The sequence below is a fragment of the Haliaeetus albicilla genome, chromosome 3 (assembly GCF_947461875.1).
Source record: "Haliaeetus albicilla chromosome 3, bHalAlb1.1, whole genome shotgun sequence".
Lineage (NCBI taxonomy): Eukaryota > Metazoa > Chordata > Aves > Accipitriformes > Accipitridae > Haliaeetus > Haliaeetus albicilla.
Window position 1 is genome coordinate 76,089,386 of NC_091485.1, and position 24,114 is coordinate 76,113,499.

General features: G+C 48.2%; 1 protein-coding gene and 1 long non-coding RNA gene across 2 annotated transcripts in view; both read right to left on the reverse strand.

Annotated features, from left to right (window-relative positions):
• Positions 1-24,114, reverse strand: part of ZC3H3 (zinc finger CCCH-type containing 3) — a 179,321-nt gene that overhangs the window by 36,311 nt on the left and 118,896 nt on the right. The window contains exons 5-8 of the mRNA XM_069780176.1: positions 21,124-21,317; positions 9,640-9,721; positions 6,873-7,028; positions 4,165-4,234 (exon numbers count right to left, since the gene is read on the reverse strand). Coding sequence (XP_069636277.1) covers positions 4,165-4,234; positions 6,873-7,028; positions 9,640-9,721; positions 21,124-21,317 — 502 coding nt within the window. The remainder of the gene's footprint in view (positions 1-4,164; positions 4,235-6,872; positions 7,029-9,639; positions 9,722-21,123; positions 21,318-24,114) is intronic.
• Positions 15,223-19,487, reverse strand: LOC138684846 (uncharacterized). Its single transcript, XR_011324153.1, has 3 exons — positions 17,331-19,487; positions 16,413-16,570; positions 15,223-16,059 (listed from the first exon to the last, which is right to left on the reverse strand). It is a non-coding gene; the product is annotated as an uncharacterized lncRNA (long non-coding RNA).

The window sequence follows — 24,114 nt, forward strand, 5'->3', positions numbered from 1 at the left end:
TGTAGTTTTTGATATAGAGCCCAAATTAGCTCTAATAAAAAGGGATAATAAAGGCAGCTCTTCTACAAAACTAAACTCCTCCTAGCTGTCAAGCCTGAGCCATTATCAAGAGGAAGCAGCACTCTCATTTCAATTAACCTTGTTTGCACCCCACTACGTCCACACAAATAACAATAACATTAATTCAAGGCACTGGTGCGGTGCGTCCGTATTAGACAGCTTTGACTATGTACACGCTTTGGAGCCAGCAGCTAATGAACCCGAAACTCAACGTGAATTTCCAAATTGCTCACAACAGAGTTTTGAAGCTCTATTAGGGAGAAAAATGCTGATTCTTTTCGAGTTCCTCAAGGGGAAAAGCTGTTGTAGCAGCAGCGGGCGGTTGCCCGAGTCCTAGCCTCTCGCTAACCTTCACTCACAAACCCATTCGTTCAGATTTACCAGTTTCTCTCAATCACCAGGATGTGCCGGTGGCTCTGCCCCGTCGCGGAGAAATTCCCTGCACATTGCTTCGACGGATGCTCCTTAGCCGAGGGCTCTGCCCTGCATCCCCTATGGAGCAAAATTCCCCAACTGCCAGCTTCCCTTCTCCTCCAGGCTCATTTTTCCACTGCCAGAGGGATAGTTTGGTTTTTGAAAGCATCTACAAAGCATCGTGCCCATCTGGAGCAGACTTCCACCCCAGAGAGCATCCTCTGCTTGGAGCAAGGGGTTTGCTGCTTAGTATGGGGAAAAGCTCCCCGCTGCTGTGACAGCTGAACCCACGCAGCTTTCCCGTAGAAAAGAGAGGGATTGTCCCCATTTTTCAGTGGGGAAACTGAGGCACGGGATCACCCCAAGGTTCAGCAAAACCGTGGTCCTCAAACCAATAGCTAAGCCCTGCAAGCCCTTGGTCCTCCACCTCCTGGACTGGGTACGGGGCCCCATCCCCAGTGACTTCACACCGAGGTGAGATACACGACGACAATAACCTGAAGCTTCTCTGATGAGGAGGTTACGGGGTGTGTCCCCCATAACCACAAAGTGAAATCAAGAGTCATCTAACAGGGCATCAGCAAAACCGGACACCCCCAAACCACAGGTGACACCACATCAACATTAGCAACAAGAAAAAAATCACTTCATTGCATTAAAACTCCAATTCAAATAGCCAAAAACAAGCTGACCCCCCAATCCCTCATCTGAGGAGCAGGTGGGATCCGCTCCAAAAAACCCATGAGCGGTGGGAAACCGCTGCCTTCCTTGGCTGAGCAACTTCACCTGCCTTTCTCCGCCGCTGATAAATGATGCTAACGCCACCTTTGCTAGTAATCACCCGGGTTAACAGGGAGCTACGGGAGTTGAAAAGCAAAGTCGCCTCTCGCTTTGGGTAGCAGCATCCCCGCAGCTATAAATCACCCTGAAACAGGCTTGAACTCTGCAGAGGAGGTTGTTTCTCTTCCAGCCCGCGCTGAAGACAAGGTGGTGAGCGGAGACCTCTGAACCGTCCCCAGGGCGCCTAATTCTGCGAAAAATAATCCTCCTTCCCCACGGAGCGCGACGTGCATGGCCAGAAACATGTGCTCTGAAAGCATTTGTTTCTAAGGTACATAAGAGAGCTCGCACCTGCCTGCTTCGTTTGTAGGCTTGTTAATTTAATGACTTATCTTGGGTTTAGAGGATGCTTCGGTAGCGGTGAACTGCTAGGGAAAAAGGTGAGATGGGCAGAGGCCACCTGCACCCCGTGAGACTCCTTCCTAGGGATTCTGTCCCCAAAATGCCATCGGGAAACCAGCTCTTCTGCAAGACACTTCAGCATGGCCACTTGTTTTTAATTCAGTTTTATTACCACAATGATACTATTGTTATTCTTCCCCGATTCCTAACAGGCAAGGTGCCGCTAAGGGGGAAAGGTTGAGTTTTCCATGCCATGCTGCAGCCATCATTCTCCACCTATCCATCCAAAATGGAGCCCAGAAGCCAAAAGCTTGAGGTCCTCCTTGAGGCACCAAGACACACCGGTGTTTCTAGAGGGGAAACCGAGGCTACATCTCCACCAGCAAATTAAACATGCTGAGGAATATTTCTGCATACCAAGACCACCTGGCACAAAGCCATCCACATCCAGCCATCACATCCTTTGATGGGCACGGCTGCGGCTAAACCACCGACTGTAACGGTTCCTCGGCCACCTCCAACTCCCAAGTCTCACCCAGGTTTTTGCCCTGGGACCAAAACCAAGCTCCGGCACCTGCTAAAATACCATTTAACTCGCTGGTACAGATGTAAGCCAACGGTCCTGTGCAGTCTGGATGAATATCAATCCTTTGGCTCAGAGGCGCAGGCAGTGGGTTGAGTGCTGCTGTTAGCACTTGCACATCACTTACTCAGGTTAAAAGAAGTTGCTGGCCCCATATCCACTCCAAATCTGCATTAAATATAACAATTCTAGATACACCAACAGCCAGCCCCTTTGCAAAGCTTCCTTCTTCCTTGTCTCCTTTATTTCTGAAGTCTAACTATATGTTATAGGAAGGAAAAAAAAAAACCAAACCAGCCCTTTTTCCTTCTATCAATTCTCATCCCCATCCCTCCTTTGACATGCCACGAGTCAGGGAGTACAGCTGTCCCCAGTCTATCTTCTCTATTTTATATACTCGTGATTAAGTGACTCTGAAGAGAGATACATGTAAAAAACATATGGTGCTTTGTGCCTCATTCAGAGCAACTCTGCTCACCGCCAGGATAACTTATGAGCTCCCCACTGACAACGAACGTGCCTTAGGCAAACAGAGAGAAAGGGAGACAAGAAAACTGCGTGCCCAAAGGCAAATGCTGTTGGAAAAGGTCCTGTCCCAGATGCTGATGAGACCCGACATCCCATGGGTTAAATGCTTTACAGGTCAGTAAGTGCACTCTAATTACCTACATGATGCCGTAGATGGGAAAAGGAGGACTGTGATGCTCGAAGGGAGTGGGGAGAAGAAGGTGCTATACGGACAATTCACAGGGCGTGGACTAAATAACCAAAGCTTGAGTAATTAAAAGCAGCGCTTCCAGATCTGGCATTGCTCAGGCGAGCTCCGGTCCCCACCGTGCCCCAGGCACAGCTGCGACAGCTTTGACAAAGCTGCTTTCGACATATGACATGCCAGAAATACAGCCAAGGGGGGCTGCAAACTCCTCGAGTGACACGACGAAGGACGGAGCCTGATGGGCTTCTCTGGGAAAACCAGTCCTCATTCACATCCCCGGTTCTGGCACCTCCCTCCCAACAGCGGAGCCTTGACACCAGAGCCGATCACAAACTGCTCCCCACACGGTGACATCGCTCTGCTTGGCGTTTCGATACCCCGGTAGGATTAACCTTACTGCTGTTGTCTGGGTGATCCTTTGTAGCAGAGAAATGATCCTCCCAATCCGTCCAACAAAGCTGAAATGTAAATACGCGCTTGAAGCACATCCCAGCTCAGTGAAGGACCTGCAGCTACACTTAACCTTCAGCACCGACTTCGCCTCAGCTTCAACGCTTGAGGTCTCCAAAGCTACGTCCGACCGGAGATCCTAGCCACTGAATGGAGGTTAATCTGCTAAATCGTCAACCGATAATCACTAAAAGAAAACCTAATTATTCTTCCACCTCACTCTGTGTAATAAAACCGCAGAGCCCCAGATGCATCAAGAAGGTTGAAAATGATGATGAACTCAAAAGCCGTTTTGCCAGCTAGTTTCACTGCCTGGCTTTTTAGAAAGGTTAATTTTTACCTCCAAGCTCTTGTATGTTAAAACATCCTCTTCCTCCAACCCCAGCACAGGGTGATTTAGAGGGAAGGGTGATCTTATGGAGGTAGCTAAGGATTAGACACAATTAAACACTTCTCCACTGCTCTTTCTCTCCAATCCATGGAGTTTAAGCACTTCTTAACCCAAAGCACATTACCCAACACAACCCCAGGTGCTCTGGTTTCCAATCCGCTGCTTAATGGATTCATCTACCAATTCGCCACACCAGTTGAAGAGGCATGCTTTGCTCTCACAACCCTATGGTGAGCCTGAACAGCTTGGCAAGCAAACTACAAACGAACTCTGTTGGAAGCAATCAATGAGGCAGACTTCCCTACAACCACCAGCGTAGGTCCGCTGACTCATAGAGCCGCACCGCGCTCGTTGGGAAGCCATACAGACCTTGTCTTTGGACACCTTGTGGGAAAACGAACAGGTCCCATCTGTCTTCTTGCATGTGCCACGGAGAAACCTGTAGATATACCAGAAAGAGAGGGTTGAGCACGAGGTGGGTCGCAAAACACGCCACTTTAAACACCAAGCATCTGTCTCGCCCCATTACCACGTTTGCCCCAAGGCCACAAATACACGACTGCTGCCGAGCTCGCTGTTAAAGCCCATTTCACACCCTAAATTGGTCTGAGTCCTTCTTCTCAGAAGAGCAGCTGATACTTCCTGATAGATTTTATTCTTTCACTGTATTTGGCTGCTCATTAGTAGCTAGAACAAGGCCTGTACCCCAAGGTTCAGAGATGATGCTCCCAGGAGAAAGGTCCTTCCTAGAGCCCTGATCACACCAGAAGCTGGATGAAACACCAGGAGGACCTCCGGGTGTGAGTGGCCAACAACCAGGAGGAGAAGAGACAGGCGCACAACAGAAATCAAGATCCCAAAGCACGTGAGGATGGTTGGACTCAGAAGTTTTCTGAGGAGCTACCAGTGTGGTAGCAGATTAATAAAATACACATTATCATGGGAAGAGCACTGGTCTGAACCCCCCACAAAAGGAGACTCCAGGGTTACATGCTCTCAGTTGCACAGCCTTGCAGGGAGGTTCTGGAGCACAGAATATGCCCCCAGCATTATTTATAAAATCTGGGTAAATGTAGAGCTGAGCATGGAGAGATTCATTAAAAATAAAACAAAACTGAGAATGGTTTGAACAAAGTATAAATGGGAACATATAGATGTAAGAACCAGCTGGTTGATGGCAACTAGGTTTGCAGATGATCGCAATCACAGCGTAGCTATGTGCACCTCCTCAAAACAACCAGATCTGGAAAATAAAGGACACCCTAAACCAAAAGCAGACTAAGAAAATTAAGAGATGGTAACAGAAAGCTGAAGAACAGGATTGGAGGTAGAAAGCACCAGGGTAAGGAGACACAAGACCAGGAGAAAATCAGCGTTGTCCTCTAGTGATTCATAGAAATGGGGCAGGATGGAGACCCAAAAGACCTCAAGGACCAGCAGTTCCTGAAGTATGCAAGGAGCACAGCCCAAAACCAGACTTGGTCACCAGCATAAGAAGAACCAAGGATTCAAAGCGAGGACTCAGTAGCTGGCAATGTCACCAGAAGTAATCCTGACCAGCTACCTCGGACACATGCGTCTCAGTGTTCATGAGGATGTTATGGGAGAATAAGTGAAAGTGAGTGAAATCAGTTAAAAAAACAATAAATCACCTTTCCCCCCTATATGGTCTCCCATCGAGCTTTGTGCAACCTCCAAATGATTTCTAGCACAGCAGCAATTTTACAGAGAAATTACTCAAGGAGTTCATCAGTGGAGTTGGCTTTTCTACGCTTTTTAAACGACTAATAATATAGTTTAATCAACTGTTGGGCAGGTATAATGAGCTGGCAACATGAATCAGTTCTCCTGTAATAAATTACCAAGTCTCGTAGCTGCATGGCGTCACAGGCTGAAGGATTCAAACCTGTTGCACGGATCCAAGAGGATCTGAGAAATGCTGCTAGAAGAAATCACTCAGTGCATGATAAAGGCAGGCTCTCAAGTCACTCTGCTCAGATCTGCACCGCTCTGACATCGGTACCAGGTATTACCCAGGATCCACAAAATCATTCAAGTCAGATGGACTCTTTGGGGACTGGCTAAATGCTTTAGCCTCTAAATTCCACCTGGCAAACCCTGATGGCATCCTCAGCCTGACAGCAGTAAGTCAGTCACTAAGGACTATTATTCTGATTATATTTAAGAAATGTTAATTTTATTTTATTACTAATCCTTAAAACACTACTCTGATTTTTAAATTTTTTTAGAGCTTCTGTACTGCGATATGGAAGGTTACTTCTAAGACATAAACGTCCTGGTGATGGTATCCACCTCCAAAATGTGACATAAATATTTCTGTAATCCCTACAGGTTGTGCAGAACAACCAAAATGTGTGTATTTAACTTGGAGGCTGGTTGTGTGGTGCTTTATTAGCATTAATAGGTGTAAAATGCTATGTAAATTTAGGGAAAAATTACCAGAAGAGATTAAACAGACCATCATTCTCCAGTCTGGGAAGTCTGGACAGAGACAGGAGGACTATGTAGTTATAAGTGGTGACTAAAAGGTGATCAGGGAATCATTATTCCGTCTTTCTCAAAAAACATGAGGGAGGAGGCACCCAGCACAATAGTCAAGCAGCCAGTTGAGGAAGCACTTTCCACACAGTCCATAATTCAGTTGTGCAACCCACTGTCATAAATACCATGTGTTAAAGAAAAGACTAAATAAATTCACACAAAAAAAAAAAGATCTGCTGACTATTATATGATGATGGTTTGGTGGCAACCTCTAGTGATTGAAAAACAAACCCTACCAGGCTGCAGGGCTTCACTGCCAGAAGCTGAGAGGTCCCAGCCAGGAGAAAGAGCTCTTCTCTCTGTGCCTTGTCTTGTCCTCCTCCTGTAGGTTACCTGCCAACCCAATAGGGTTGGGTAGACCCTAAGCCTGACCCAGAACAGCTGTCCTCGTGGTCTTACATTTCTGTTATCACGTTGTTTCCCTGGGGAATATCACATGAGCAAGCACCAAAGCCAACCAACGGCCCAGTCTACTGTGATGGGCCAAAGCATGCGGTTGCTGTGTCTATCCATACCTGGTACAGACGGCCACCTTTTCTGGATCATGGATGTAGGGGCAGCTGTCCCCGCGATTACACTTGCCGAAGCGGTTGTAGTACATACAGTATTCCTTCTTCTTTTTCTTCTGCTTGGCTTGACGAATGATGGCCAAACTCCGCTGAACAGCACGGCTAAACAAGAAAGACAGGGTCAGGTTACATCTCCAACTTCAACACAACAATGACGTAGAGAAGACAGCTCAACAGCACCTGAAATCCCAGAGGAGCCCAAGTTTCACTCTGAAGAGAGAGCGAGATATTCAGGAAGTTCGTGCTGGGCCAAAAGCTCTTAGGTCTTTTTGATCTTTGGCCAACTTTACCCTGAATCTTTAGAAATCTGCTTCATGAGGCAATCTTCCTGGAAACATCTGCATTTGGTACAAAATCACGCCAACTTCCTGGAAAGCACCTCTGCAGAAGCCAACCCTGGGGAACAACAAGGCACCCAGGCATCAGCCAGGTGCCCTTGAGGTGATGACACCCACCGCATCCTGGGCTGTATGAGCAGGAATGCAGTTGGGACAATGAGAGAGGGGAAGTGTCCCCCCTATTTGGCACTTGCAAGACCACAGCTGGGCACTGGGTCCAGTTTGGGGCTCCCAGAACAACACAGACAGTGGTGGATGGCAGTGTGTCCAGTGGAAGCCACCAAGATGATTGCAGCTGGCGCACAGGACATCTCAGCAGAGGCCATGGGCTGATTTGCCTAGCAAGGGGAAGGCCAAGGGGGATCTTATGGCCCTCTGTGACTTCTTAATGGGATGGTGTAGAGAAGGTGGAACCAGACCTTCTCAGAGAGACATGCTGGAAGGACAAGAGGCCCTTTGGGGCAGGAGGAAGGACAGCTCTCCAGAGAACCCTTCCCACCTCCATAACCGTGATTCTCTCCCATGATTTTATGAGCATGGGGAGACCTTCCTGCAGTTTTGGGGAACATGGTGAGGCAGAAAACATCCTCTCCCATGCTGGGCTCGTGCAGCACAGGATGCAAACGCTGAACAACTTAGAGGGCACTTCAGCATGAGTCCCTGCCAGCTGGCCTGCTGCTATTCAAGGCCTTCAAGTGGGCACCTGCTTATGAACCTCAATGAATGAGGGCCTATGTGACGGCCGCAGAAACACAAGGTAACACCAAATATCAGAAAAACTCGCTATTAATTGCTTGGTACCACTAGAAGTTACTTAAGGATATAAAAAGTTGCTTAGCACACATTTCCCACAAGCTTCCAGCTGAAGAGGTAATTACCCAGCAGCTATAGAGTTGTACGGGACCAGGAGGAAGAGAGGAAGTGTTGAGATCTGGGTGAATGCAACACTACGGAGGGCACGTTTGATCTCTCTGAGCAGATAATTAGATGGTACAGCATGGTCAACTCAAGTTTGCAGAGGACACAGTGCTCTGGATGGGGGCAAACAAAGCCACTCACCTTAGGTTCTCTGGGTAGTTGTATGCATTGCTTCCTTAGAGACTAAGGATAAATATTTATATATAAAGTTATTTTAATATATGTATAATATAAAAATATTATATAATATTTATGTATTTCCACAGTCTTGGCCCTCCTGGTGCGAGAAACACAGGTCTAAGGGTCACAATAGCATTACCCACGATAAATACTTGCTCAAGGAAACTATTTTAGGGGTGAATGCATATTTTTACCTCTATAATTACTGGTTGTCTGCAGCTCTTGAGTTAAAATGGAATGAGAAAAAGACAACTTCATATGGCCAAAATACTGAATGCGAAAGTCTCATTTCAGCATCACAAATGCCACCACCTCTCACATTACAAATGGCTCTGGGGGACACCAACCCCCACCACAAATTGCTTCTTGGCACTTGAGGTGCTTCCAAAGCTAATGCAAGGCAAACCATGATATGGCATGATAAGCATTTAAAAAAAGATCATTTCTTTGCTGAAGTTACGATATTTAAAAAAGGCTCTCCCATAGTCAACACCTCGGCTACTGGTGATACCTGGCCAGGTCACCAACACATTGATCTGCAGAGAAAGCATTTCAAAGCTGGACTTTAGCACCAATTAACTCCGATGGTAGATTTTAAATCAGTTGATATTAGTGGTAGGATATGATAAAATATAGCTAGAATTTGGCCTTACGTCTGTATACAGACATCTGGAACAGACACACTTTGGGAATAAATTTTAGTCTGCTACAATTAAGAGGGACTTGTCTGCAAACACTCATGCTTAAGGCCGTGATGACATGCGGCACAGCTGTAGCACAAAAAAAAAGGCAAGGAGAAAGCTGGCAGGGTGTTGAACACCAGCAATGTGCTATCATTCTCCCATACACAGTGCTTCCCAGTTGCCACATGGCAGGTTCCCAGTTTGTGGGTGGGACAGAGAGAAGGAAAACCTGCAGGTTTGCTGGGCTGAATTGAGATGGGCTTCTCAGAGTTGGGGTAAAAAACCCAAAATACTGCTTGAGAACAATACAGTTGATTTTAGAAGGGACTTTCCAAGCAGGATTTGGCATTCTTTGCTTGCAGAAAGGTGTTGCTATCCATTAATAACCTTTCAAACCATTTCCAAGCAGAAACCGCGGCTTTCTGCTGAGCTTACAACTACCTTGTAGAGGCTGGGGGAAAAGCAGTGGCCAGAGCTTCACCAAATAAACAGCCAGTTAAATAGCTGCGTCTCTAGCTTCTGACACCGTTCTGAGCATAAATCACAAGCAGCATCCAGAGGGGGAGCACGCCATTCCTCCCCACAAGTACAGACCTGGCGATGTATCGGCTCGTAGCTGATCTGTTCAGGCAGCCGGATGGAGAGAAGCCAGGACTGGGCGTACAATACAACCTCGCTGTTGGAAACAAAGAAGAAAACACAGATAATTTGCTCAGAATTAAGAAATTTTGCAGGAACTCATGCAGCCCTCAGTAAAAATGATTAGAGGGCTGGAACACCTCTCCTATGAGGAAAGACTGAGAGAGCTGGGCTTGTTCAGCCTGGAGAAGAGAAGGCTCCGGGGAGACCTTATTGTGGCCTTTCAACACTTGAAGTGGGCTTATAAGAAAGAAGGGGACAGACTTTTTAATAGGGTCTGTAGTGATAGGACAAGTGGTAATAGCTTTAAACTAAAAGAGGGGAGATTCAGACTAGATCTAAGGAAGAAATTTGTTACACTGAGGGTGGTGAAACACTGGACCAGGTTGCCCAGAGAGGTGGTTGATGCCCCATCCATGGAAATATTCCAGGTCAAGCTGGATGGGGCTCTGAGCACCCTGATCTAGTTGAAGATGTCCCTGCTCATTGCAGGGGGATTGGACTAGATGACCTTTGAAGGTCTCTCCCAACCCAAACCGTTCTATGATTCTACAATCTTATTGCTTAACCCAAATCAGGCAGCTCCCAGAGCCTGGATGGGTGAAGATGCTCTTTACGGACCTCCACGTTGCCAGCACCTCCTGAGCGTCCATGGCAAAAGGGCCCCTTGCCAGCTCCAAACACAGCAGGGACCTTTCCCCTCGGCACCTGAATGTGCCAAAAAAACCCTCTGGGCAACTTGCACGCTTGCGCTGTCAGTCCAGGAAATTTCCACGCTTGGCTTGGCTGCTCCCCGCAGCCAGCCGGGGAAGCCCAGCGCCTGCCTTCGATACGTGCACACACATAATTAAATTGTCCTTGACTGGCATAGGAAAGAATGAATTGAAAATAAAGGCCGTATCTCAGCTTTCCAGGTGGTATGAGAGCAGCTCAGTCACTCACCTGCCAGCCCGGGCATGTTGGGGAGTGAGCGAGTGGAATTTGATAGTGCGGCAGCGCACTCTCCCCACGCGCGAGCTGTCACTCGGGCTGCCGGCGTCGGTGAAGCCCCATCTGTTCCCTCTGCAAATAAAAGCAATTGGCGCAGGCGCGATGTCGGCACCGGCGGCACATGCCTGTCGATCAGAGGCATCGAGCAAGCTCCGTGCAACTCACCGGCAAGCGCGTTCGAGCTTGCCGCAAGCGCGTCGAGTATCAACCGGGCATTTGAGCCACCGCTGAGGGTTTTTTTGCATTTGTTTTTTGGCTTCCCCCTCATCACAGAGCTGCCTCACTCTAGGAGCGTCTTTCCAACTAGTTTTCAGCACTAAAATAAATGCACATCAACTTTGGGTCGCTCCGAAGATGCCGCAAAGCATCTTTTAGCGAGGACGTGGGTTAAGAGGCCAGCGCGCTCGAGCAAGGTTGACCTCCCAGCTGATGCAGGGAGAAAGACCCAAATTAAAGTCTGACCATTAGGGTAGGGATAGAGCATCCCTCAGCCCTTTGCAATTATGTTTAATGCTCCTTAAAGCAAGCTCAGCAGGACGGGCTACACCAGGAGCCGGCTCCCCAGGGCAGCAGACAATCTCTCTGAATATTTAATACCCGGGCATAAAAGTGGACTCTCGGGGACGAACACGCTCCCGTGCTTGTGTGCCATCCTTTTAGTTAAAGCAGGCTGACAGCCACATCTTGGGCAGAAAGGAGGAATCACTAAAGAAATAAATAGATAAGTAAATAAATAAAGGGTGCAACAGCCTCACGCCACTGGTTTTTAATTTATATATAGAAAAAATACATCCATGGCATAATGTTTGCAGGGGGAGTTTGCCCAGCTTTTATGTTCTGGCAAGAAGTCATGCTATTATACGTGGACAGGCAATGTGCGTCTCCCATTACGAGCTCTTACTGTGAATTAACTCACAGCCTGGAGGCAGTTTAACCGCCCGAGAGCCAGTCCCATACACGGCAAAATCCGGGTAAGATGCATCCGTCCGGCATGCCAACCAGGTCTGGCAAAGCATCAGACTGGCAGCTGGCAAAGAAACTTCATCCACGCTTTCCCACCACCTAATTAGTCACCCCACATGCAAATCCTCTCTGAACTATTAGAAAACCACCTAAATATTTACCCAGGAGGAGACAGCCCAGTGGCTCCGTAACGCTGCCGGTTAAGAAGCTCCATAATTACACATTTTGCCGTCGACTGGGATTTATGGAGAAAACTCAGGCTCTGGCACGATGGTATTTTTAGAAGCTTTTGCATCATGCAAAAAGAAGTTTAAATACAAGCAAGGCTCTGCGAGCACCAAAGCAGCAAGGGAGGAAATGCAGGAGAGTGGGTTTGATGTCTCAGACCTTTAAGGAGGTCCAAGGAGCCCAAGTTTTGATTTTTAGAGTGGTTATCAACTCAGGATGCCCAGTTGGAGCTGCTACCAAGAGACTTGCATTAACAAATACAAAGCGTTTGATATTTTGCAGACAGGGGAGATTCAGGGTGTATCTGTATCATCAAAGTAGCCCACGTGGTGTGACACCAGGGCTGAGCAAAAAAAAACGGAGAACTGGATAAGGGTTAAATTAAAAAATTAGGAACTGAAATTTGCTGCAGTTTGACTAAATTAAACAAAAAGCCAAAATAATACCCCTAGGGCTTGACTCTTTTCTCTGGGAGTCTCATTTGGTCCAGACATAACACACTTTTATTTTGCAGGACAGATGCCAGTCCCAAATCTATCCTGTTTTTCTCCCTGATTGCTCTCCAACAGGGGAGAGCATCAGCATCGGGATGCAGCGGTGCTGTCGGATCAGGAGAGCAACTCACACACCCCATATTACGCTTTCCTCTATATTACAAAAGTCCCTCACTGCAGAGATTTAAATAAGTGGCATGGCAAGTTCCTCCCCTGTGCACGCTCAAAGGCAGTGGGAACAACAGGGGGAGAAAAAAAAAAGGAAGGAAAAAAATAAAAGCTGCTGGGGAGAGCATCAAGAACTGCACATTAAGGGCTTTTTAACTGATTACACACAGCACGGTGGCGTCAGGCTTGATATTTTATACCCTGCATAAGGGACAGGTGTTTTTCTCTCTCTGCTTTTTTTTTTTCCTTCTTAATGATTTAGTCGGTTTGAAGCGCGCATCATCTGTAAGGAAATACGCAGCCCATGCAAACGGGGTTGTTTCTCTTAATGCATCATCCCAACCTGACACTGGCTGCTCCGGCGGCTCTCGGTTTTATCAAGCGCGAGCGTCGAGAAGTGATTGTTGTACCTAACCCAGCCGTGAGACTCGACGCATCTCTCCAGAGGGAGCAGGAGCTGTCATGTTCATTAAATGCATGATTACAGCTATGATTAATAGTGGGGGCTACAGCCTAACTCCTTTTTTTTCCCCCTGCTCCTCTGAAGGAATCCACAGCCGAGCGGTCCCGTGGTGTTTTCCACAGCGTTCGCTTCTGCTCAGCCCATCCCGCTCGAAATTCCAGCTTTTGATGGAAAAGAGCCAAGAGCCATAATTTATCCCTGCCGAAGGCTCCACAACCACAAAATATGTTTAAAACAAGCGGGTCAGATGCTGCACCCCTCCACCAACACCCATACATTAATTAGGACCTTTTTTTTCCCATAACCCCAAAACATATCTCAGGGCTTGAGGGGTCCCTCAACTGCAACCTGGTCCTTCTCCTCCAGGGAAAGGTCGGCAGAGATTTGCCTTGGCAGCCTGGGAACCGCGCTCAGGAGCAGCAGTCGGTGCTTTCCAGGATGCCAGCACGGGGAGCAGGATGCTTCCATCCAGCTCCAACACCCCTGCTCAGCTTCCCCTCGCCCAAGGGCTTGCAATGCAACAAATGCACACCGAAAAGGATGCTTGAAATTTTCCTTTGCACTAAAAATCAGCTGCAAATATTGCACGGAGGGAGTGCAGTTAATTATTACCTGCTTAATTATTTAGGAAGGACTTTATTGCTCTTAGGGCACAGCTCAAGGACCAGGACCTCATCATGTGGAAAGGTCTGTTTGTGCATCTTATCTAGTAATTTATTTTTTATACGGTGGAAAGACTGTAGAAAGCTGAAATAACCTAAAAAAAGGGACAAGTCACAGAGCTGGGATGTGGCAGAGCCACGGGATGCACAAGAGGGTGAGAGCATCGTGTTAGGGTGGCAGCCAGTGCCAGCCATGCAGGTCACCCTCCTTGGGGACAGAGGAAACCACCGAGCCCATTGCTGCCCATCTCTTTCAACTGCCCCAAATCAAGAATAATTTATGGAAATATTACACAGGGAAGGAAAGAACCAGGGCTTTGCCCAGGCAACCGCAGCTGGCAGACAATCAGCTCCACCAGCCGATGCTCTGACTCAGGGATGACCATAACAGGGTCATCCCAGCTTCCTGTTATTTAGTCTTGCTCATCAAGGGAAGGGGTTTTGCCATTAGCCACGCTTGCTTCTACTCAGTCTCTTCCAACATGACCTTGACACCCAGGAAAAGGCTTCCTTTAACCACACCGGCTCCTTTAATAGGTCCCATTATAACCCCGCTGCGCCCACCACGGCGCAGGCAGCCTACTTCGGAAACAGCCAAGCGATTCATTTTGCGAGGCTCTCCTTCGCTTTATTGCTGAACAAAAAGTTTTGAGGCTGGCACTCGGGGAAATTTATTTCTTTAATTATTATTCATTTAAGTGGGTTCCACTGTTTCAGATGATCAGCACTAGCAGCTGCTGGGGGTAATTTATTTTACTCACCGGACAGCAAAAGCCCTCACTCTCTAAAGGTAACAGGAAAAGAAGGGATGAGCTGCCACTACACGAGCAAAGCATTTTGTAGTCTCCTGCCCAGTTGCACCCCAGCTCCTAACAGGATCATGCATGTCCCTGGGTCAGGCAGTCACGAATGTTTTATTCGCAAAGCAACCTCAATTAATGAAGCACGGTCCGGGTTAGATGTTGTTGTGTGAGCTGATGCTTGCAAGGAGCCCGGAGCGGCTGCTGTGGAGCATCTCCTGAGCTCTGCAAGCTCTCGTCTACACCAGTGCTGGATCCAGCAGTGCTCCTCAGGGACGCCAGGTCTCTGCCCACCAGCGTCTGCAGTCCCAGAGCCAAGGGACTGAGCTCAAAAGGGACCAAGGGATTGAGCAATCCCAATGCCAAGAGATTGAGCTCAAAAGGGGTAAGAGATTGAGCAATCCCAAAGCCAAGGCATTGAGATTGAAGGGGCCAAGGGATTAAGCTCGAAAGGGGTAAGGGATTGAGTAATCCCAAAGACAAGGGATGGAGCTCAAAGGGGCCAAAGGATTGAGCTCAAGAGGGGTAAGGGACTGAGCAATCCCAAAACCATAGGATTGAGCGTGAAGGGGCCAAGGGATTGAGCAATCCCCAAAACCAGGGCTTGAGCTCAAAAGGGGCCAAGGGATTAAGATCAAAAGGGGTAAGGGATTGAACAATCCCAAAGACCAGGGATTGAGCTCAAAGGGGCCAAAAGATTGAGCTCAAGAGGGGTAAGGGACTGAGCAATCCCAAAACCATGGGATTGAGCATGAAGGGGCCGAGGGATTGAGCAATCCCAAAGCCAAGGAATTCAGCTCGAAGGGACTGAGCAGAAGTGCGCTCCAGCACAAGCAACACCAAAACCAGCTGAAACCTAAGGAAAGCAACACTCCAGTTTTCACTGTTCTCACACCTTGGTGCATTGGGTTGTCCTCTCCTCCACCAACTTCTTCCTTACCCCTCCACCACTCAGTCCCAACATGTTCAAGGTGTCCAGTCTTAAATCTTTCTCTTCTTTTTTTAAAAAGCCAAGCAGCTCAGAGGAGAGAGCATCGTTCACACAAGCCCTTGGCCAGCCCGACAGCGGTGCTGAGCACTTTATCATCCTTGCAAACACGGAAAGCGCATTTCTGCAGCGCTCAGCACTTCTAAAATTAGTTGGTAAACAAGGAGCCGAGAGTGCACTTTCTTCCAACGCATGGCTCCCTGCGCCGTGTTATCTTCCTCCTCCTTTTGCCGAGTGTGGAGTTCTCCCACCGCATCTGAAATCACGTTCATGAGCATCAGTCATCCATCTTTAGCGTGATGCAGCAGAGAAGCTCGCATCTTCAGTCTCCCCAGCTGTTACTAAGATGCTGTCGCAGCAGGGTGGGGAAACTGAGGCAGGAGGGGATGTTACGCCACAGGGTGGAGACAGGGAGTGTGTTTAGATGCAGGGAAAGCCCCCCAGCCCTGGAAGGTTGAACTCAATCATGTATTTAGAAATAGTTTGCCCCTCTGCCATCAGACGCTGTCATGGCTGTACTGGGAGACATACATCGGCAGCTCAGGAGAACTTAAAGCTCCTCTTAAACCTCCACCTTTGGGAGCTCAGCAGTCATGGGTATCTCCAAGGCTTCTGGATCCTATGGTTGCAGAGAAAAATTGAAAACCACCAATAAATAAAACCATGTGGCTCAAGAGGCTGGCTGCCACCCATGAGCATGCCTCCAGCAGGTGAAGCCTAGCCACACTGGAGTGTCCCCAAAGCCACCAGCCTTTCATCCCACCGGGGCTCCCTCACACTTCCCAGGAGGTAAAACCTCAGTTGAGGATGAGGAAGTCGCACAGGTGAGGATTTGCCCATGGAAAGCAGCCTGGACACCAGCAAAACACCACCGGAGCCAGCCCCGGTTCACAGTGTGCAATACCTCTCACCGCAGCGGTGGCAGCTCTTGCCTAGATTGAGGTCAGGGCTGTTTTCCGGACAATGTCAAACCTTAATTTGGTTTCTGCTGCTTTCAATCTTGTACAGGGCTGCGGTTTTTTTTATTTTCCCTTTTGAATTTCTCTGTGAAATGCTATGTTGCCAGGACCTTTTGCTTCCTTCCCCAATTTCATGGAAATTCCTCAAGTGTCTGAATAACATCTTAGCAGCTGTAGAAAGAAATGAAGGAAAGGTTCATTGTGAGCAGAGAAACCCAATTATTATGCTTGCTTAATTAATTGCAACGTATTGAATGCTTTCCACACCATCCCGCTGCCTATTTTCTAGTACTTCTGCAAAGTGAAAAATATATCTTTGCAGAAATAACTAGTTATCCCAGGGGTAAAGCACTTTTCCACGTTTTACACTGCATCTTCATCCTGCACAGTGATGAGGAGCGGGTGTCCATGCCCTGCATTTGCAGCTAGATGTCTTCTTCTGAGCCTCTTCCATCCTTGCTTGAGCAGCTGAGTTACAGTACATCTGAGCTCACCGGCCAGCTGGGGAGGCAAAAAGTCTTTCTATTTCTGTATTTAATCTTTAGTGTTCAGGACACAAGCACAGAACTTGCAGCAAGCCCTTTGGGAGCAGAGCCACACATGTGACGACAGCACCATTCTCAGCAGCTGTACGGACCACTGTGATGCCCCAAAACACCAACCACTCCATGGAGCTTCTTTATGCTCAAAACACCTTCAGAAACTTTTCCTGGGTTTGCAATGATGTTTCCCCTGTCCCCAAGCCAGGTGTCCACCATGCCGCACTGCTGATAAGGAAGCAGATTGTGGATGAGCCATGGCAAAACCCATGTTCTTCCCCTTGCTTCAGGAGATGAATGAGCTGCTTCATCCCTCCTGGTAGCCCCAAGATTGACCCTGATACAGCATAGGGCTGCAGGAGGTGCATCCCCAGGACCAAATTTTAACTTACCCCCAGCATCAAAAAGATCGCCCATCCTGCTCGCCTGGCAGGGACAGTGTGATGGCACTGATGGATCAGCTGCAGCAACCAGCATCGCGTTTCTTACTGTAGTCGGCCACGAAGAGACAAAATACCAACCCAATAAATTCAGGCAAACAGCAGAATTATAACCCACCGTAAGTAAACTCCAAGCTATTAAACTGTCAAGAGCATTTCCCATCTCTCTGCTACCCCAAACACACAGCGTCTGCCACTGGAAGGGAAAGGAAAAGCTGTTTTTTTCATCTTTTAAATAAACTTTGTCAAGTGTCAAAAGCACAGAGCATTCAGTAAACGTGTGAAGGCTCGCACCCGATGAGCACACACAAATGTTCCACCCTGCCAGCCCCAGTTATTGTAAAGCAAGAGACGCTGGTATCTGTTGAATCCATCCTTGCGACAGAGGATGAATTATGGCGCGAGCTGAAAGATGACATGCAAATACTGACACACACCAGTTACCAAGGCTTTATGGTTACAAACCCACTGCACTGTGTGGCAGGGGGAAGGAGACTAGCAAAATATCTTAAAAAAAAAAAAAAAGATGGGTCTGTATTTTATAGAAGATAACCCTGGAAGGGACCTTCTGTCCCAAAGCAGCACTAATTAAACCTGTTTCTCTAAACAAGACCTCAGTAAAGGACGTGGTACCAGTGGGGAAGGAAAGATGGGAGGGATCACATCTCCTCCGTGCCCGATCACCCCCAGTAAAGCCACAATGGGGAGCAGCTCCCACCCCACCACCAGCCAGCAGGTCTGACCTGCTAACCTAGAGACTGTTGCACATCTCCATGAAAGTCTCATTATTTTAAAACTGAGATCAAAAAGGGGGAAAAGTATCTACAAAAGTATCCAGTGCTTGCTGGTGCATGCTAACCCTGTGCCTTTTACCTATCTTTTGCTTTTTAAAGCTGCTTTAGGTCACCTCTGCAAACTAAATCCCTTGAAAGTCATCACTGTTTCCTTGCAAGGCTTGAGCCCCAGGGTTTTCCCCATACCCAAAATCCCCCCCAGCAAAACCCCAAGAGCAATGCCGATGCCTGAATTTGCAAAAACCCTCCTGTCATACCTTTGGCTCAATACCTCTCCCAGATATTGCACTCTAAGCTGGTGTTCCTCTGCTTGGTCCCAGCCCAGAGGTGGATATTCATGGACAGGCTGAATCCATCAGCCTTTGCTGAGTTGCCTACACATGACTTTGCTGTTTCCCAGCGGCCAGACAAATTTAGAGACTTTCTTGCACTTAGATAAATGAAAAAAAATAGTCTGGAACAAGCATTTTAAATATGGCATGTGGAAGATTTGGGCTTGGGAAAAGCTGCCTCGGAAATACTGGTGCTCCAAACAGCAGCAGAAACAGTGATATAAGCATGGTGGTGGGCAGTTCAGTCCTCCCACCATCTCCCAGCACCTACATTAAAGCCACCAATGCATTGACTAGAAATTAGGCAGCAGCTTGGGTCAAGTCCACCTCCTTGCTGCAAGGCAGGACATACTCCACCTGTGTCCTCCCCAGACAGAAGTTCATGTAACCTGTTCTTTAAAAAAATCCCAATAATGGAGATTTCAGAGTCCACCCAGCCAACTTACTCCAGCACTTCATAATCCTCATCCTTCGAAAGCTCTCCCTGAACCCTTCCTGCTACAGTTTAAGCCCCTTGGTTTTTGGCTGCTCCACCTGGCCATGGAGAAGACATCCTTCCTTTGCTTGGCAGCTCTTCATGAACTTGGGGACCTGCAGCCCCTCCATCTCCTCCTCTTCAGATTGCACAGACCCAGGTCCTCTACTTTTCCAGTCCTTCCAGCCATCACTTCTCCCCTGGATCCTTCCCAGTGGTCCAACTCTGTCCTGAAACCTGGCCCCAAAACCAGACCTGCTCCATCTAACATCTTCCCTGCCCACATCTTGGGGGTTTCACCCCTTTTCTTGCACTCCAGCAAGACGTTTGCTGCCTTTGGTGACAGCTTCAATGCCCAGGGATGGTGCTTATGGCAGAACCACCCTCGAGTTGGTTTTGTGCAGCTGATTACCCTGATTCAGACACTTCGGAAAATCGCATTGCCGTTAGCAAAGCTCTTGAAAAAATCCGATGTCACTGACAACCAGGCTTTGCTTGGTCTACAGAGCCCTCAGCTCACTTGACGGCCTTTTTTTCCATGCTTCCAAAGGCTGATCCTTGCCCATCCTCTTCAGACACAGCACCAAAGCCAAGGATTTAACAGCGCGCAGGTAGGATCGCAGACTTCAAAACAAGCCATATGGACACACACTCACGAGCGTGCACATACCTATTTGCAGAGCCAGCAGCAACAACAATGTTGCAGGCTAGTCAGCCACCAAAAATCTGTCCTGAGAAGAGCTGAGTTGCAAAAACACCAGCAAACCGTCCCCAAACCGGTGATGCTGAGCATCCCTTTAATGATCTCAGAAGGGAGATTACTTGAAAGTGATGCTCCATCGGCTCTGCGCCCCCTTGGCCACCACAGCATCCTCATCTCTGCCATCATCTGCAGGCATCTTCATTTCCCACCCCCGGGTGGCTGGGGCAGCTAATCCACAGTTTAAGCTAAATCTCTGCCTTCCTCCCTGCCAGCGACAATGTGGAGTAAGGATTTATCATCACCGGCTGTTCCTCTCCTGCCTGCCCCTCATTTCTCTCTCTCCATTTTCCCTCCAATGGCACTTACAGGCTGCGTGCGAGCGCCAGGGGGCTGTTACTTACTCTTTATTGAGATGTTGCTGTTTGCTCCTAATTTTTCTCATGCTTTTCAAACTTCCCGGAGCTGCTCAGCTCTCCTGCTGATGGGATTTTTGTGCCTGCACAAAGCTCCTTCCCTCCCTAATCCCTGTTCTTTGTGGGTTTAAAACTACCCAGGATGCCCCATCATGCTCACACAAACCAGGATGCAGGCAGTTTCAGAGGCTGCACCTCTCAACAACACCGTGCTATTTATTGCCCCTCTTCATTCACTTTGCCACCACATGTACAATGACTTTGGCATTAAATTGCCTCATTTATAGCATCTTCCGTGAACATACTTGTCTCTGCACCCTTCATCCTTCCAGTAAAGAAAAACAATAGCACAGAGCCATTACCTTTGCCTTTCCCAGCTTAACTGTCCCCAAAATTTGTCAATAAAGCAGTTACGGAGCAAAAATATTTGACTCCAAGTAGAAACTCAAAAAAATACTTAAGCACAGTTAAAAACCTGCTCTTGCCTAAGAGCCACACTAGAGGCATCAAGTACAAGAGGAGCTGAAACACAAATTTAATTGAAGCTAAATGTAAAGCCGGTAACTGTGTCGAAATGCCTGTTTCATAGTTATCTGCAGAATGATCCTCCCAGCTTTTGTTAGGTCAATATTGAAGGTAATTTGATGAGCATCTCAAATACGTTTAACCTTGCAGTGCTGTTTGAAGCTGCCCAGCACTTTGCTCAGGTTAAAAAAAGAAACAAGTTTAATGGCACAATACTCTACAAGCTTGAACTAAGCCTGAGTTGAGAAAAACCTCAATTTTCTTAAACCTTTTGTTTCTTCTACATTATTTTCCCTTCAGTGCTACCATAAAGCAAGAACAGCTAGGGGATGCGCTTTGGCACCAAAGGGATGCCCATCACCTTTGTGTCTGGGCTCCTGCGAGGCAAGAGGATGAGTTGTAACATGCGGGCTGGGAATAAGCAGGTAAAAAACAACCTCAATGCTGAAGCTGGGACATCAACAGATTTTGGATGCAGACCGGGACAAATTCTTGCTGCTCACCTGCTCTGCCAGGGCTCTTGGTGCTCAGGTCTCTGCCCCGGCCAGGGGTGTTGGAAGTCTTGGAGAGTTTATTTGCCGACACTCGGTACATCACCCCGCCGATGCAGCGATAGCCTTTACTCCTCCATCTCTGTTGCACGTGCTGGGACTTGCCACCTTGAGGCGATGGGCGCATTTGATTTAATAGCTGGGATCTACAAGAACAAAAGAAAGTCAAGGTAAGCCCAAACTAGAGAAGGTATCGCAAGGAGCTGCTGCTTCGTGAGCAGACCCTTGGCTGCCTGAGGATGGAGGTGATGCAGGGAAGAACCACGCATGCTTTTGCTGTAGACAGAGGAGCTGCTCTGACTCCCCGTGATCTACACCAAAAAAACCAACCTGCAAGGACTCTCCCCATAGTACTGCTTCCCCCACACAACAAAAAGCTGTTTCTTTCCCCCCAGCTCACCCACGGCAATGCCGCAGGAGAAGAGACCACGCACTGAAGGTCAGGTCCCCACCCAACCGTAACCTGCCAGGACACAGCAAGATGTTTGTCCCTAAACTCTACAGATATTTGCCATCGACCCCGATGCCTTGCACACAGCGTGGCTTCAATCCACACTGCTGGTATGTACTTCTTAATAGGCAGCCTGGTGCATCCGAAACAGGATCCACGCAGCCAGGGCTGACGCTCCATCTCACACCCTTGGCTTGCAGCAGCAAAGAAAGAAATGTGGATGCAATCCCACGAGGGAATCAGCAACACGGGACCTTCTCCTGAGCTTAGCCAAGTTCTACGGAGCTCTACAAGCTTTTATTATCATAATTATAATTATAATTATTATTATTAGGCACTATAACTCTGATATTATTATTTCCCCCCCAAATCTGGCTCTTGCAAGGGTTTTGCTACATCCCTGCATGTGACAAGTTGCCCAAGACCGCTGCTGTCGTCCATCTATCACCTGGAGTGGATGCTGGGACGCAAGCGGGGTCGAGCGGGCAGCGTTGGAGACCCTTCTGCACCTCCCCATCTCTCCCCTACATCCTCAAACCCTGTAGCGAGGCAACGGAATGGCAATGGGTCAGGAGCTGTGATCCGGTTAGTGCTGCCCATTAGGTTATTCTGAAGGATCAGTAAGCTCTGAAGCGACAAATATGACCCAGAGGGGCTCAGCTGCCACCAAAAACCCCACCAGTTCATGACCTGGTACCTCCTGCACCATCCCACCTCCCTCCCAACCCACACGGAGCCACCCAGCTCATTTTCGTACATACGCTGTTATACAAACAGAGCTGTTGCAGCCAAATCAAATCTCCTCAAATATCAGTCGTCTTCCCCATTTAGCGCTAATCCAAACAGTAATTTGTTTATGCAAATTAGAGCTCTAATTTTGTATTAGTCTAAACTATGCTCATAATGCTATTAGCAGAACGTATATAAACCGCGCATTACTGGAGAATATCTGTAAATTAAGATCCCGCTATCCTATCAGCAGAATGCAAACCCCGGAGAGCATTACCTTTAAATGAACATGTGCTGCAAAGAAAAAGAGAATTGTAAAATGTAATAGTTACATTTCTTAGTGCTTAGCGTGACAGCCTATTCATTTCATCGGGCTGCTGCCACTGGCTACCGAGCTCGGAAAATTGCTGCCTGGTTTTTGCGGAGGGGATGGGGATTGCATAAAGAAGCTGCTGCCCCGCTTCCAGTTTCCCCAAGGGCTTGGTCCTCATGAAACTGCTCTGGAGAGGAGCATCAAGTCTTAATTTTTACAAAACCAGGTTACTTGCAAAGAGCCACAGCGGTGGCATCGTTGTGTGAAGGTACCGATGGCAGGAGGGACTCTAGGGCCACCCATGGACCACCCAGCAGCTGACGGCAAACTTCTGTATGTCCGAGGTTGCAGCCAGCATTGGCTGCAGGACCTGGAGAAAGGTCTCATGGCATATCAGTGGCCTAATGCAGCCAAGAAAAATGATATCAAGTGCCTAATGGCCAGCAGGTCAAGGGAGGGGATTCTCCCCCTCTACTCCGCTCTGGTGAGACCCCCTGGAGCACTGCGTCCAGCTCTGGGGTCCCCAGCAGAAGACAGACATGGACCTGTTGGAGCGGGTCCAGAGGAGGGACAGGGAAATGGTCTGAGGGCTGGAACACCTCTGCTGTGGAGAAAGGCTGGGAGAGTTGGGGTTGTTGAGCCTGGAGAAGAGAAGGCTCTGGGGAGACCTTATTGTGGCCTTTCAATATAGAAAGGGGCTGATAAGAAAGATGGAGAGAGACTATTTAGTAGGGGCTGTAGGGATAGGACAAGGGGTAATGGCTTTGAACTCAAAGAGGGGAGATTCAGAGTAGATCTAAGGAAGAAATTTGTTACAACGAAGGTAGAGAAGTTCCCCAGAGAGGTGGTCGATGCCCCATCCCTGGAAACATTCCAGATCAGGCTGGACGGGGCTCTGAGCAACCTGATCTAGTTGAAGATGTCCCTGCTCATGGCAGGGGGGTTGGACTAGATGGCCTTTAAAGGTCCTTTCCAACCCAAACTATTCTGTGATTCCAATAACAGTATTGTAATATAGCAAAGCACCACCATGGCTGTGACAAGACCCATCCCAGCTCCAGCTCTCCTCCTCCTCTTCCTCCCGGTGAAGCAGCTCAGGAGGACACCGGGATGCTCCACGCCACCATCCATGGGCTCTGCAGTGCCGATGGCTTTTGGACTCCTGTTTTGCCCAGCACTGAGCTATAAGCATCAGTCCCTTCAAGGAGGATCTGTAAAGTCTTCTTCAGAAAACACGGCTGGAAAAAACCCCTCTGAAAACTCCCAAGTTTGCAGGACAGAAGCAGCCAGAACTGCTGATTGCAAAGGAAATAGAGTAAGAGGCGAAGACCGAGCATTTGCTTGCGCTATAAGTAATCCCCGGATACACGCAGCACCCAGGGAATGGCTAGTGACTGATGTATTTACTTGGATTTTGACATAGAAAACATGGAAGAACGCCTATAAAATG